This window comes from Sceloporus occidentalis, unplaced genomic scaffold (genome assembly GCF_023333645.1).
Source record: "Sceloporus occidentalis isolate IW3139 unplaced genomic scaffold, rSceOcc1.0.p SCAF_89, whole genome shotgun sequence".
NCBI classification, from domain to species: domain Eukaryota; kingdom Metazoa; phylum Chordata; class Lepidosauria; order Squamata; family Phrynosomatidae; genus Sceloporus; species Sceloporus occidentalis.
In genome coordinates, this window is record NW_028317069.1 from 1167742 (window position 1) to 1183731 (window position 15990).

A 15990-nucleotide genomic window follows, 5' to 3' on the forward strand; every position below is an offset into this window, starting at 1 on the left:
CTTGTAACTAGTGTGGAATGTGTTTGTTTTTTAGCATCGATTCCCTTGTATTGTTTATAAATTTTGGCCAAACCTTTCGGAGGTTTGTTGCAATGAGGTCATGGACCTTCCAAACATCCCCGCCAGAGCTAATACTTCTAACTACTACGCTGCACTACACAATGATTTGTGTAATTTGTTGAGGTGTAAAAAAAAAAAAAAAAAAAAAAGGGGGTCAGTTTACATAGGGTCCATCAAGAAGCTAATGTATACGCATTACTAGGAGGACATGTGTCTGGTTGCGTGGAACATTGGTCTGTGTGAAGGTGCGTGGGAGCCTGTGTGTATTCATGTATGAGAGTGACCATTTAAGAGTGATCGGGGACTCTGCAGCAAACGGGTTAATTAGCTTTCTTAAGCTATCTAATTCTACCCCATTGTTACCCTGAAGGCCACCATGTTTTAAATAGATACCATTGTCCAGCCAAAAACCCATAAAATTGTCACCGGGGACAGATTTAACAGCCTCCAATTGAAATGAGGAGGATTTGTTTTGTCATGTCCATTTTAAAGCTCCACAAAACCCTTTTCAACTTGTATAACAAAGGGAGATTTAAGGAAAGACTTCCCTGGGAGGATCCTCCAAGGATCGGCTCTTCCATATGGAAAGCAAGGTGGTCAACAGCTGAATCTGTAGTCCCAGGTGACAGCTACAGGGTTATAGCTAGGAAATAAAGCTGATCGTAGCTCCCTAACCCTATTCCATCCAAAGCCCCCCTGCCTTGACTCTCTAATTTGTATGCACGCCCCCTACATTTCAGCCTTTACATTAACACTTTGTCCTATTTACACATCAGTAAGCATCGTTGCAAAATACACTGCTTCACCTCCCACGTACATGCTCTGTATTCTAGAGCTGACATGTCTTTTTATAGCTCTGGGAGGCAGTTACATTGGTCCAATAAATTCACTCATATAGGGGAAAAAACAAACAGAAACAACGGCGTAACAATACGTTATTTGTTTTCCGCTAGAGAAACTGATTTGCAGAATGTTTATTGCACGACGGAAGACCTAAAGCCTCGATGTTACTCAATAAAACAAATCTGCAGTGGCTAGAAAGGCCATTGAACCCTAATGCTAATGCGTTATATCCAAATAATTGATCTGAACGCACTTTATGATCTGAACACATGCTTTATCAGTCTATATAGATTCAACTATTTAATGGCCCTACATTTTCTAAATATATATATATACAATTTATTTAAAATTGGGTGGATGGGTCAAATATTGTAGTTGTGAAACAAACAGACATCCAAGAAGAACCATTCACACCTAAAATAAACCTCTACTGTCTTAGAGCATGAATGTTGAAGAACGTTCCAAATAGGCCCAGAAAATTAAACATTTTAAAGAATTTTCCTGCTTTAGCATTGGTTGCCACTAACAAGTGTCTTTTCTACAGGGAAGGAGCACACAGCTCAAAAGGCCCCAACCAGGATCAGAGACCACCCCACACCCTGGCTGTTTGCTTAATGTCCCAAGGGATGAAAGAGGGACAATATAAGGATTTTTTTTTTTTTTTAATTGTGCTGCTCTAAAGAGAAATACAAAGATTTTCATAACGTCTCGCATAAAAAAATTAAAATGTTTTTTTCCCCCCCTCAGCCTCAAAGGGGAAAATGAGGCCACCCAATACTTTAAGAAGCATGAGTAGTTTCAAAGAAATATTCCTGTGCAAAAATAGTTCTACAAAGGGCAATAAACACCAAATCCTGATTATTTTTCTTAGGGTTTACCAGGGGAGGGCTGGCACTTTCTGCTGAGTGCCCCCTGCCCAATAACATTCACACTAGTACACACACTAACACACGCAATGTGCTAGCAACCACGTTTTTACAGCAGGGTCATATAATATTGTGATATGTGACCCCTGCCTCTGGGACTAAACCAATCCAAGTTGGACTGGCCCTTTTTTGAAGACCTTTGAACAAGCCAGGAGGCCAATTGCCCCCATGGTGCACTGTCCCTGGGTGTATCACAGTTGAAGCCCCTGCTTAAAGACAGGTGACTCAATTCACACAATCTGATTATTTGGTTGCCATTATAATGGCCCCTATGGAATAATCTATGCTATTAAGTAATAAAGGGTTAATATTTGAGGGGTCTGAGAGTGAGCTCATTCCCTGGTAAATTTCTAGATTATGCAATTATTTAAAACACGTTAGTTGGAGGTCCTGGTGTAAACTAACTGGCAACTGCCTATATGAGAGTAACGGATATTCTAATGTTAGAATAATTAATACTGTTGAGTAAATAGTTTCATGTAAAGCGCTCTGTTTATAGATGGGTAATAAATGCAGCAACCAGCCATTGACTAAATATGATGAGTTGTAATGTCACAAAGGCTATATGTGATATTCCATTGGACAATGAAATATATTCTAACTCCATAAGCTTCACTATGTCCAACCAGTTTACTAGGCACTGATGCACTTGAATTAAAATACGTTCAATCACTTATATCAGCGTCTCAAGGGAAAAATAAGGCTCTCACTTGGGATTTTAGTAAATATACCCCTTCGTTCTTTTCTCACATCTAGGAGATGGATACAAGGTGATGTATTGTCTTACTTCTTATACATCATGATTGTTATAATTTCAAGCATTAATGTTTCTTAAATTTGCCTTCTAAATGTTCTCTTAATGAAAAAGTTAAAATGGCAAGCAAAAACTTAATACATTTTGTGTGTGATTTAGTTCAATTTGCCCCATTCATTTTTTTTATTTTAATTTGTTTAATTTTCATTCAGTCATTTATCTTTTTTTCTCCATACATTTTTTTATTTTTATATACATTGCCCAGCTCGAACCATCACGTTTTAAACATGGGTTTTCCATACAAGTGAAGAAACCTAAGGATTGCTGAATAAACTACAAATGTAGCTAACTTCAGCATTTTTTCACTTAAAAAATAAATTTTTTTTTTGTTTTTTGTTTTTAAGGTTATGGCTAATTTTATGAGAAAAGTTTAGGAGACAAAGGAACTTTGGAATGAACAAATTACTCTTAAACGAATAATCAATAATAAAAGGTATAATTGCATTATATCAACATTTAAAAAAAGACAAAAATATTTACCTGGTATTAAAACAATTTATCAAAACTCACAGAGGAGAATAACTATTAAACAAAATAAAAATACTACAAATACTAGGTCAATAATTGGACATATGTACAAGTGCATATATATATATGTATGTAATTTTTTACATTCTGTTTCAAAATTAACAAGTTATTTTACCAAGTCCCATAACCATTGTCCGCAAGGTAGGATGTTTCAGCATGGCAAAGGTTTCTTTAAACGTACATTGAAACTTTTCATTCCAGGTACTTCTATTTGGTCCACCAATGCAATCAATCTTTCCATAAAACTACTGTATGTACAAGGGAATTCAATAAAAAAAAAAAGTTCACCATCCCCAGGAAAGGTTTGATGGATAAGTGATGTGCTGGTGATACCCTGGAACAAAGCTTAAAGCCCCTGGGGGCTGCAGTGTGGAGAAGACCTGGAGTTTGTCCCTAGGGCTAACAGGAGCACATGCATGGCAAGGTTTCCCATCCCTGACCAGCAGTGGGACCATGACATGTTTCAGGAGTGATGGACTGTTGCCCCCCTCATGTTTTGCCCTTTTCATCTTGTAACGGTGATTCTGAAACCAGATCTTGACCTGTGTTGGGGTGAGATGGAGGATATGGGCAAGCTGGTCCCTCTCTGGGGCTGATAAGTAACGTTGTTGGCGAAACCTTCTCTCTAATTCCAAGGTTTGAGCCTTCGAGAATAGAACTCTACGTTTCTTCTTCTTCTCCTCCTCGGATTCAGGTGTGTGAGAGGACACCTCCACACTTGGCATTTTATCTGGCAATGGAGCCTCTGATCCACTGTCATCTGAACCTGGAACACAAAAAAATTCAAGAATACTATTAAAATAATATTCATTAAGAGAAATAAAAGTATTTTCCCCATGTAAAATTATAGTCTGCATAAAGACATTATCCATTCCTGTCCCATCAGCCCCCAATGTAACTATGTTTTCTTAATTAAAGCAACATGCAGATATTAAAATATTCCAATAAATAAAAGCAATGCCATTATACTTACACAAATAGTGAGTCCTCTCATTCTCCAGCCAGTCTTGGAAGACATCTCTTCTGTTGTAACTTAAAGGTGAATCTGTCTGTAGACTGGTGCCTTCACACTCTGGTAGATCCAGAATTCTTCTGACTGTGAAGCTTAACTTGGCTGAAGACATCTCTGGTCTTCTTAATAGCTATTTCAAAATATCTCTGAAAGGTAGCAAGGTGGTGAATGTTGGTCTAAGGCTTGGTCCTCAATGTTCTACTTCCAAGAGCTGAGTCCAAATATTAGTGTCACTTACACAGAGCTGCTGTTTATATAAACATCCCACCCCATTTACACATAAACACAAACTCAATGCTTTCAGACCGTCCCTGTCTACAAGATGCTAAGTACCACAATGAGTCAAGTGCTAAGGACCCTAATGGGAAACAAAAAACCCCTCCTCTCCCCTCCACTTACCCTCACTCCTCCCCTGAGATAACCCTTACCTCCCAATGACAACAGGAAACAAGATTCATCTTTAGGGATTCTGTCTGATTAGCCCAAAGTGGGGAGAGATAATGGGAATTGTTACTTGTGAATAACATCTTGGGTGGCATGCAGTGACCAACATCCCCAGCAAACCTAACCCTACCCCCTCCTCTAACAACTAAAACACAGATCAGTACCCCCCCTCCCCTCCCATGTAACCAAGGGATGCTTCAAAGTGAGTTACAGCCACAAATTAAATAACTAAAATGATTGATTCTGTTTTATGGGAAGTCTAGGATCCATCTATTCATGTGTTGGCTGGGACACTTTGTTAATGGAAATCTTCAGTTTTACATTATTTGGCATGTTTTCACCCAGATTTCATTTGCATCCACCTGCCCAGTGTGAGATAGTAGAAGTCATTCACCATTCACACTATCTCCCCCTCAGACCTGTTGAAAAGGGTCTTGCTTCTACTGATAAGGAGCTATTTACTTTCACTCTGAATTAGAAAAGAAGTCTGAGTGGGAATATAAATGCAGAGATTATGCTCCAGATAAGAGCCTTGTCTAACTTTTTCCTTATACTTTTCCACTTTTGTTTTCTATTTGTATCAAAGATTAAATTAGCTAAAAAAAAAAGGGGAGTTTAATAAATATAATTTTATCCAATGCCACATCTATCTAGCCCATTAACACACAAGCTTTAAGATCTTGGGGGAAAAAAGTGTTTCTTTCTGACCATAAGATTAATTCTAATTACTTATCACAGATATTCTTGAGTTAACACACAGAAGTATATGTAGACGTGCAATATCCAGACATAATTGTATTTCATAAAATAGGAAATCACAAATTCGAGATTTACAATTATAGCAAAATATACAAATATCTACTGTTAAAAATTTCCGGTTATGAAATATAAAATATATTAACATAATAAGTAATGAATTATATATAACCCTAAATATACCTAGATTTACCCAAATCTAGAAAAAGCATTACAAAAGCATGAATCAATTCTGGTCAAAAGACTCATCTAGAAAAAGTATTACCAAGTAACACGTAAGTAAATTTGATAGGGAATGCCCCCTCCATTCCAGGAATGAGGGTCTTATTTTATTTTGCACTTATTCTCTCAAGGACCACCGTGTTTGGATGTACAAAGACCCTTGAGTACTCTTGAGCACTTCCTGAACAAGTTATATGGAAGATCAGCTAGAAATACATAGATTACTTCCCAAATCCTTCTGAAAAACAAATATGATATTTGTATGTACCATCAAGCCACAGAAATGTATATTTGCAAAAGTGATTTTCAGAAGGACCAGGAAGGGTCGATGAGCCATTTGCTTTTTTTTTTGGACAAGTTTGTAGAACAAACTATTGAAGAGCGACATTCCATGAGCATAATCCTGGATGTCACCAACCAGTCCCAACAGTATAGATTGACGCATTCTGATTATTTTAATGTGACTGTTATTCAAATGTGTTCCATTCCCCACATAAATCTTGAGCAGAAAAAAATACATCTATAAAATGTAATGTGATGCGACACCCTCGTTTCAGAAATAATCTGCAATTTAACCAAAAAGATAATTCCATTATTTTATGTTTAATCAATTAGAAATCATCATTGGGCTAAATTTCAGAAATAAATACATGTATTGCTAATTACTAATAAAAAAAAAATGATGGTTGTTACATACATAACTGCAGGTTGGATTTTAAAAAGTAAAAAAAGCATCAGCCTTGCAAGACATTTTAGTACTTAATTTATTTTTTTTTGTCAGTTTTTTTTCTGTGTTTCTGAATTATTTCCTCAATGCCAGCATCGCTACAAAAGTCTATTCTTAAATAACCACATCACAAACTTGTTATGGCTCACTTTGCTACAAATGTAGCTATATTAAGGGCTTTCAGCAATGAAGATTGACAGATATTTGTTGACCTTATGAAGGACAAAAGTTAAGGATAAAAGTAAAAAAAAATCTTGCAATAAAAAGGGTTTTAGAAATAACCCTTCTAATGCTTTCGCTTTTTAAAATTCAAGGTCAGATAAAGGAGAGTTGTTTGGAGAAGAAATATGAACATAGTCCATCTTGACTTAAAGAATTGTACACAGTATGAAATATATGTATTAAATAAAATTTCATTTAAATATCCTTCTAAGAAAGGCACAATCAACGATTATGATTATTAACATAATTACGTAATATAGCACTGGCAGGATCTAGAGCCAAAGTAAATATAGAATCATTTATATAGTTTTGTATCCAGGTCCACAATAGATTTATGAAATTCTTATTATTCTTCTAATTATTATTTATTTCAATATTTTAGACACATTGAATTTAACTCACATGATTATATGTAAGGTTGAAAAATCTTTATGGCTTAATTAGCTTATTTGAGCCGAATTGTCCAATTAATTTGATCCCAATTGGCTTCCTAGAGGTTTGCTTTGATCTGCTTAAGCAAGCTTTTAAGTGAAAGTAGCATGTTGATTGTAAGAAGAGTAATTGATTTCAGCCTTTTTAGCAGAATATTTAGATTGCATTCTATTATACATGTATTTATACTGTGTACACTTATTTAAATTTAGGTAGAATGCGTCCACATTTCATCTCCAGATAACTACATCTCCTTTATCTAACCCTGAAACATTTAAAATGACAATTTTTTTTTTTCCAGTGGAAACCTATTTCGTAACCTGATATATAAGTTACACATTGCGAAATACTAAAAAAAAAAGTTAAAAAAAGGTACACACTTTTTAAAAACTGAAGATTATACTAATTTTTATATTAATGTATATATATATATTTGTACAGTGTTAAACATTTTGGCCATAGTAGAATTCATTCTCTATTATCTTTTTTTTGTCTACAATCTGGGAACCATGGCTGAAGGGACACAAATGCCTCTTTGTGTTAAAATTGACACCTGGAGGTCTATTTATCAGATTCTCAAGATACAGAACTGCCACAAATATAGAGACAGGGACAGCCCCCAATTTATCATTTAAAGCAGTTTCTGCCATGTCTCTTTAGTAGACTTGGAATTGGGTAACAAATGACAAATTCAATACTTATTGGATTATATACAAGCATATATAAAATGCGGATTCTAGAATTTGTTTTTAAGAAATGAGAAATCTGAGAATGTATTTTCATTTGATCTATAACCATCCTATAATTCCAAACCCCAGTTTATCATTAAGTGCAGTAGATTAATTCTAGGTTTAAACGAGTAGAGAGAAAATGATCAGAAAATGTAAGGCAGACCTGATAACCATCCATACCATAGAACTATAGAAACAGATTTTGTCTGAAGAACCATTAGGACTATGAATACTCACCATTATTCTGTCTACTATCTTGTTTAATTATAGGAATTATTTGGTGCCACCCTGTTGAAGCAACAAATTTTCCCCTGGTTGAAGCAACAACATTCTCTATACCAATACATTCTCTATACCATCCTCACAAATTTCCCCAATTATCTGTATAAGTTGAAACCCCTGAAACAAAGTCACTTATAAATGTTTTTAGTTTAGTCAAGTCTACTTTTCTGAGAGAGTGGTAGATAAGTGGAAGAGTCTTCCAGCAGAAGTAGTAGAGGTAATACAGTGAGGGAATTTAAACATGCATGGGATAGGCATATGGCTCATGGATCGAAGACGAGACAGTATAGAGTCTTTAACATCGGGCAAAATGGGTAGACCAGTTGGGCTAAACGGCTCTAATAAAACTTCAATAAACAATTTCATCGGAAATCATAATAGAAGTTCATGTTCTCATACAGAAATGTTCTGCTTTCCTATGCCGGAGAGCACATGGGTTTGGCATTTGGCATTAAACAAAAAAAACCCCAAAACAATACACTTGGCCAGGTCTCCGCATATTTCTCAATCCAGAGAAACTCTCCCATGTACCAGACGTATTGGCAGCACCTAAAAAGTAGCGCTTGATAAGATTGTGCCACCGTCTCTCCCTCGCTCCACGGCCGCCTCCAAACAAGGCTTCCTGGGTGGTCGTCCTGGGGGGAAGACAAATACATACCAACTGCTAGGTTAGGGACAAAGGGAAAATGTAACCCTGAATTCTAGGCCTGTTGGAAGCATTTGTTCCAGTCAAGATTTTGCATTTGTTCCATGCTAGAATAATAAGTGATTGACACCTCCTTAGAATGTCCCTTTGCTCTAGGGGATAATCAGACCGGGGTCTTTGTTGTTTGGGCTTTTCAGTCGTTTCAATGGGATTTAAACCACTATCGACTCTAGCCTGCGTCTCCTGCAGCACAATCCATACAAATTTATTAGTTATGTCTTTTTAAATGAGATTAAATTGAAATGACTTTTATCCCTTTCGTCCCCTGGTTTCTCCGAACTCCTACTCCCCTTCGTACGGCTCATTCACCGGGATTCAGAATGTTCTTTTTATTACGCTCTGAATATTGGGCTTTCTTCTACTGTAGGGACATGTCTACCAAGCTTGGCAGTTCTTTCCAGAAGCTAGATACAGCGAGGACAGGGAATTTATAATAGGGGCACCTGGATGACATTCCAAGTCACACAATCACTTAACGAAATCCATTGTAATTATCGTAATTAAGAGAACCAAGAAAATGGGGCTTAAAACAAACTCAACGTAGAATTCAACAGTCTCCAGCTAAAGAGATCGACAGATAGAGGAACGGACAGACAGGTACATACACCCATGAGACAGCCACATACATGATGATAACTTTGATGCCCAGACACCCTGTACTTTGTCAGACCCTTTCGATGTATGGACTGTAATTATAGCTCCCTTAATTGTTGGCGCCATATAAATAAAAGATAATACATAATAAAAATTATAAACACATACAAGTATGTCACATTATGTAAAAAAAATAAATGAGGGAAAAAACAGCATATTTTATGAATACTCCCCATCTTAAATTTCTTTCAAGATCTTTGATTTCATATAACAAATAATAATAATAATATAGTTTAGATAAGCGCAGAAGAATAGCTTCCATGAATGTTTCATATGTTAATGTATATTTAATTGCATGAAATTCTTTTAACCGTTGAAAGATGAGATAAAAATTGAAATAACTTTTAAAAGGTGACTTTTTTTGGAAGCCTTTAATCTGTTTAACATCCTGTGCTCACATATAGATAGAGCCCAGTAAATGGTCCACTTAGACACTCAAGGGCTCTCAACTATTAAATATTTGCTTTTGCTCTTAGGGAGATTTTGGTTCAGCCTTCTAGCCCAGCCAGAAAAATCTACTTAAACCCTGAAGAAGTGCTTAAAAAAATCTTTTTAAAAAATGTTCTTTATTTTAACAAACAATAATATTAATTTTAAATGAAAATATATAACAAATTAACCATGGGATTAGCTGGGGTTCTTCCAATGTTTACAAATAAAAAAAGATATAGTTAGACATTTTCCATGTTTTACTGCCTCTTGTTCTTATGAATATAGCATAATGTTATATTACATTTATATATGTTATATTAATAAAAAAATGAAACACATGCTACCTTTGCCCTGTTAAAGCTAGGATTTTAAATAGACAGTGTAGTGTAAGTGCTGCCAAATACAGAGGGTATTTATAATGACTAATGGAGGGATGGACACCGAGTATATGTTGACCAGCCATGAGTCTTCAGCCAAGAAATTATATTTATTAAGTTAATACATTTGATAACAAAAGTAAAAAAGTTAAAACTATTATATACTGGTTAACAGAGGAAACAGAGTTCACTGCCAATGAAAAATTAAGAGGGATTAGTCTATAATAAAATAAACAATCAAATAACTAATAGGACCACCTGACTCCACTATTCTATATGTCAATTTTTTTTAAAAAAAATCTCACTTTAAAGTTAAACTTTTCAGTGGAAAAATACTTAAGCTTGTGAAACCAAAAATCGGGAGCCTGGAAATAAAAAAAGAATGGAAATATTTTTTTGGAATATGTTTTGGAATTCTGTCCCCGATAAATATTTATATTTACATTTAGATAATTGGGGAAACTAGTTTATAATTAGATTTTCTTTTATTATTTAGTGTTAATTGTTTTATTTTAGGTTGTGCTTCAAAAGAACTATACATTTATAGCCAGGAGAATAAAGTATATCAGCTTTATAAAATAAATGAAGTGAAAGAAAGCCATATCTTTAAGGAAGTAGACTGAAAGATATATATATATATATATATATATATAAATATATATAAATAAATATATATAATATATTTCAGAAGTTATGGCTGTAAGAATGTTTAATGGGAAAACAAATATAATTACATGAAATGTATCAACAAAGTAGTCACCATTGTGTCAGTTTGGTATATATATATATATATAACTTTCTTGATGGTGGAACTGTCCTAGAGAAACCGGACAACAGTATCTATTGAGATGCTAAAACAATTCTATGCATTTGTTTACAGACCTACATTACGCTTAGAGGACAGAGTATCGACGAGGCTGTGAAAGTCGGAGAGAAAAGTACTGTGTCTATGGAGACTTATTTTCAGGCCAATGAATAGGCTTTGTGCAATGATATAGGAGTTTTCTCTCTCAATGGTAGATGTTGAGTCTTTGTAAATTCTGTAATTAAAGTAACGTGCGGAGATATTTATTTTTTTTTTTTAATTTGGGAGGCTCAAGCCCTGAGTGCTTTGAATCATTACATAGTTACATAGGCTGAAAAAAGACCTGCGTCCATCAAGTTCAGCCTTTCCTATATCTGTTAATTTGTTGCTGTTGATCCAAAAGAAGGCAAAAAAACCCCAGTTTTGTATGCAAGGCATGTGTGGAGATATATATATATATATATATATAATATATACCTTGATGTCTCATTTAGGGAGGTCGTTCTTTTATTTTTCCCCCCTTCTATACACCATCCCCTATTCTATTCCTATACATGTTCTTACAGGAAGCAGTCCATAAGGACCAGAAAAGACCTGTGGCATTGAAGACTCATATCTCTGTTCTCTGCTGCATCCCATCCAGTTGTACCACCTGCAGCCTCAATTGATTTTATATTGTTTGGTACAACTTATCCCTTCATGGAGGTTTCCAATTAAAGGGACTGGTGTTGTAAGCAGGGCAGACAGGGGATAACAAGGAGGCCCTGGCACCTCTCCTGCCGTGGGGCAGCTGAGATGCAAGTCTATCCCTGACCCAGGTATCTACAAACACTGTAAAGTAGAATAAGATTTTAGGATTTACAGAAATAGACTACTTGTTTTATTCATAGACTATAACTTAAACATATTCTACAAAACAATTTGTAAGTGTATTATTGAATTTAGATTAGATAACATTTTGGTCCTTGTGTTGTCCTTTGGTTTTATGATGTGCAGTCTATTACATACATTTTATTAATTTATTTTATTAATTTAATTGACAATTTTATAAGATTTGTAAAATTTGTAACCAAGTCTCAGCTTTTTATTTTATTAACCTCTTGTTTGGCACAAGATCTCTAGGACGCCTTCAATGATTATAGGAAGCATGTCTAGAGATGGGCAAGCCAGCCAGTGCATTGTGGCAATTCTGAGCCAAATCCTAGGCTTGGCTTGGCAAGCTGTGTGGAAGCCAAGCCAGACTCTCTCACTGTGTAATTAAACAGACAAAAGCGCTTTTAGCCATCTCAGCTCCGGCTTTCACTCTTCTACTCTACAGCTTGCTCGCCAAGCTACAAGCATGTTGCATGGTTCAGTAACAAGGTTGAGGTTTAAAGTCCATAGTAACTTTATAGACCACAAAAAGTCATCGACAGCCATCCACCACTTGCATCCCACACATTACACATACTAGTAACACACATTGTAATCCCTCAGGTTTGGAGTATTATGATAAAACACAAGGAAAAGGGGGCAATATGTACCACCACGAATTGTTATATTTTAGTTTAATTATAGTAACATACATAATTAACCAATTGTCCCCTTTTTGCATCATGCTTGTGGGCATGTTCTTTATAAGAGTTAACTTTTTCTTTAATCTCCAAAGTTTCTTACATCTGTTACTTTAGCATATCCCTTTTGGGTAATTCAGTTCTCCTGTGCAGCAGCAAGTACAAAAAGTAGGTTCAAAGCACCCCCTAGTGTAGTAATGCAAAGCTCTAAAATATTTATAGGAATAAAATATTAAATTTGATGTTTTCATGGGGAAATATTTCTCTATACAAATATAATAAATCAAGTAGATTGCAAGCTCATAAAAGCAGGGCTGTCTTATCCTTCTCTATCAGTATGTTTGGTGTTCATGTTATTGTCAATTTGTTAAATATTTTCACCTATTGTAACAAAATCTGCTATCGCTTTATAAATAAATGTAATTTATAAATAAATGTAATTTATAAATAAATGTAATAAAAAAAAAAATCAGATCAGCAAGCACCATGTGCACATCTCAGAAGAATATAAATGAGGTTAAGTGAATCTGGCATTTCCTAATTTTTTACTTATTTTGTTATATCCATAATGAGTATAATAAATCCATAATTTTGTTTTGGAACTATGCAAGTGAGACCCAATAACAATGTTGTTACTGACACTTGTGAATGTTTTGTTTATTCTGGACCTTACTCAAACATAACGGAGCTAGGGACCAGCTTATAAAACAGGGTTTCCTAGTTTTACCAGGAACTAAATGTTCTGAACAGTGATAGAATATACTCACGCTCTCTATAGATATTGTGTGGGCTATATCTTAGCTTCTGAAATTTCCCGTAAAAATAAGCACTTTTCTAACAAAACCCTTATTGCATTTTTACTGGGAAATCTGTTTCCATTTTTCTGCATTTTCTAGCCCCAAAAGATCATTCCACCTTAAATTATTATTATACTCCGCAGACCTGCTCTTTTCTGTCTCCTTGTCCATTTTCTGGCACCATCCCGGACCCTCCACCCCACCCAATCTCTCCCCTTTATTCTCTTTCCAACTTTCCCTTTTTGATTTATCCTCCCCAGGATTATTGCGGTAGATTCCAATGTTGCAAAGATCCAAATTAAAATGAAACTAAAAGAAAATCGTAGATCTGGGATTCATTATTCGAACAGTATAGAAAGCAAGAAATGTAACAAAATCGGTGGGAAGCACCAGCAGGAGGGCCGATTGTATTGTGTGAGGCACTAGCGGCAAAAAGACAGGTAATGATACCACTTTATAGTTTTGTAACACCTCTCCTGCATATAACATAACGGAAGCCCCTTTTTTTATATACCAGACTGATCCCCCCCCCCCAAGTTCCTCATTGTGGCCCCTTTTTCTTAGCCAACTAAAATGCATTGAGTGTGCACCCCGATTTGACCTGCCATCATAGCCTATTATTGCCGACAGGGTACCTATCCTTAATGTCCCATGCAGCCCCCACTCTGTTTTATAGGCAGTAGCGTAACTATAAGGGTCGCATTATATATATATATATATATATAAACCTGTATATGTGAGAATGAATGTCTATGTATAAGTGTGCACACATGGATGTGTAAGGGTGCGTGTGTGTGTGTGAGCATGTATAAGTGGTGTGACATGGAGTGTGTGTTACGAGTGGCGTGAGAGGGATATGTGTGAGAATGAGTGAACATGTATGTTAGTGAGTACGAGTATGTGTATAATTTGTGTAATGTGTTTACGTATGTGTGTGTATGCACTTTTTTTGGTAATGCTGTCAGGGACATTATATTGCCGCTTTAAGTTGAAATCTAGCTTTACCCATAGAGGAAATATTTCCCTACAAGAGGACCTCAAATTGTGATAAATGCACCCTTATAGATGTCTTTTTCTAGAGTAAAAAATCCCATTCATCACCCACACAGGCAGTGAACTATTGGGCTTTACTGCCCTTAATGTAAAGAATGCCCTTGTTTAACCTAAATCCAATGCTATTTTCATTGAAAGAGGTAGCCTCTGTTATCTGCTTCCCAAAGATTTGGGAATTTGGGTGTTTAACCAAACTGGATACACAATTATTATGACGAGAAAGCTGCCATTGGCATTCATGATCATGAATTATTTCTTTTTTATTATTTTTTTTTTTTATTTATTTTTTATTTTTTTTTTAACTCTGACCACATCAGGGTTGGGAAAAATAAAGGTTACAGATTTTACGGCATGTTGATGTATTACTGAAACTGGATGCCCTGATGCTTCCTCCGAGGCCACCTGGCGTAATAAAATTTATGTTTATTAATTTGAATTTGTTGAAATGGAAGATTAAACCAAAATCCCCACCTGCACCGGAATATGTCAGCTAGTTAAAATCAATGTATAAATAAATATAGAAATGTATCACAAAGTTTATTTAGGGTTTATTATGAGTGGAAATTGAGAGAATGCCTTGGAATTGTACATTGAAATTTTGCAACATTCTGCCAACTAGCAAAATAAGCGTAATATAATTATATTTCTGTTAAGAGGGCAGCTAATTTAGTAAACTTTGTTTAACTCCATATTTGTAGATTTCACTGAACTCTTTAAGACGGAAATCCAAGTGACGTTTGTTGGTCAGCAGCTCTTGGTCTTCTGGGCATACATTAATATGCTCTGTCCATTGCTAATTTCTTCTCTAGCAACTTGGCTCAGGATTTAGCATAAGTGTAACCCATATGTGCCACTTGAATGGTAGCTTGCAAATTGGGCTAAAATGCCATGTCAATAAAAAAAAAAAATTGTGGTTTATGCACAGAAACAAATGGCTTATTCTGGCCTAGGCTGGAAGATCTAGGGGGCAGTATCTCCAAGGTAGCTTTACTAGGATACCATCACTATATAGCAGTACTGGCCTCCCTGGTGTGCCACAGTTCTCAATGGGCTAGCACCAAACTGGCCCATAATTAAGGGGTCCATGCAGATCTCCATAACATACTGTATAGCTACCTAACTCAGAGCACAAGGATGTTGAGGTATTCCCTAGCCATACCTAGGAACACAGGGTATGACCCCGAGTCTCATGGTTTTTACCCAATCTCAGTGTCTCAGGGTGGAAGGCAGATTCTCAGGGTCACACAGTCTAGAGCCGACACCTTCCTATTTTCCCCTGCTGTGATCATATCCAAGACTCCCAGTTGGGGATTTTGCTCCCAGAATGTTCTGCCGGATATCCTTGCTTGAATGCAGGCGACTCAATGAAGTGTATCATTAAATAATGACAAGTCAAAGATTCCATGAGGACCTACATAGAACTCTCAAGATGGGCTAATTAAGGATTAATATTTCCAAAGTCTCAGCGTCAGCTCATTCGGAAAGATGCCAGCACTGGCAATGGAGAACATCATCGGCTTGGTAAGCTTTGTAGGAAACTGGGGGCTCTCCCCAAGGTACGGCGCAGATCAGCAACAATTGACTTGACTGTTCTATTAAAGAATAGTAAGAATA

General features: G+C 35.9%; 1 protein-coding gene across 1 annotated transcript; it reads right to left on the minus strand.

Annotated features, from left to right (window-relative positions):
* Positions 1-3455: 3455 nt before the first annotated feature.
* Positions 3456-4295, minus strand: LOC149284669 (homeobox protein Nkx-2.8-like). Its single transcript, XM_089496299.1, has 2 exons — positions 4145-4295; positions 3456-3937 (listed from the first exon to the last, which is right to left on the minus strand). Exons 1-2 carry the CDS (start codon positions 4293-4295, stop codon positions 3456-3458), a joined length of 633 nt encoding a protein of 210 aa, XP_089352425.1.
* Between the last annotated feature and the right edge of the window lie 11695 nt (positions 4296-15990).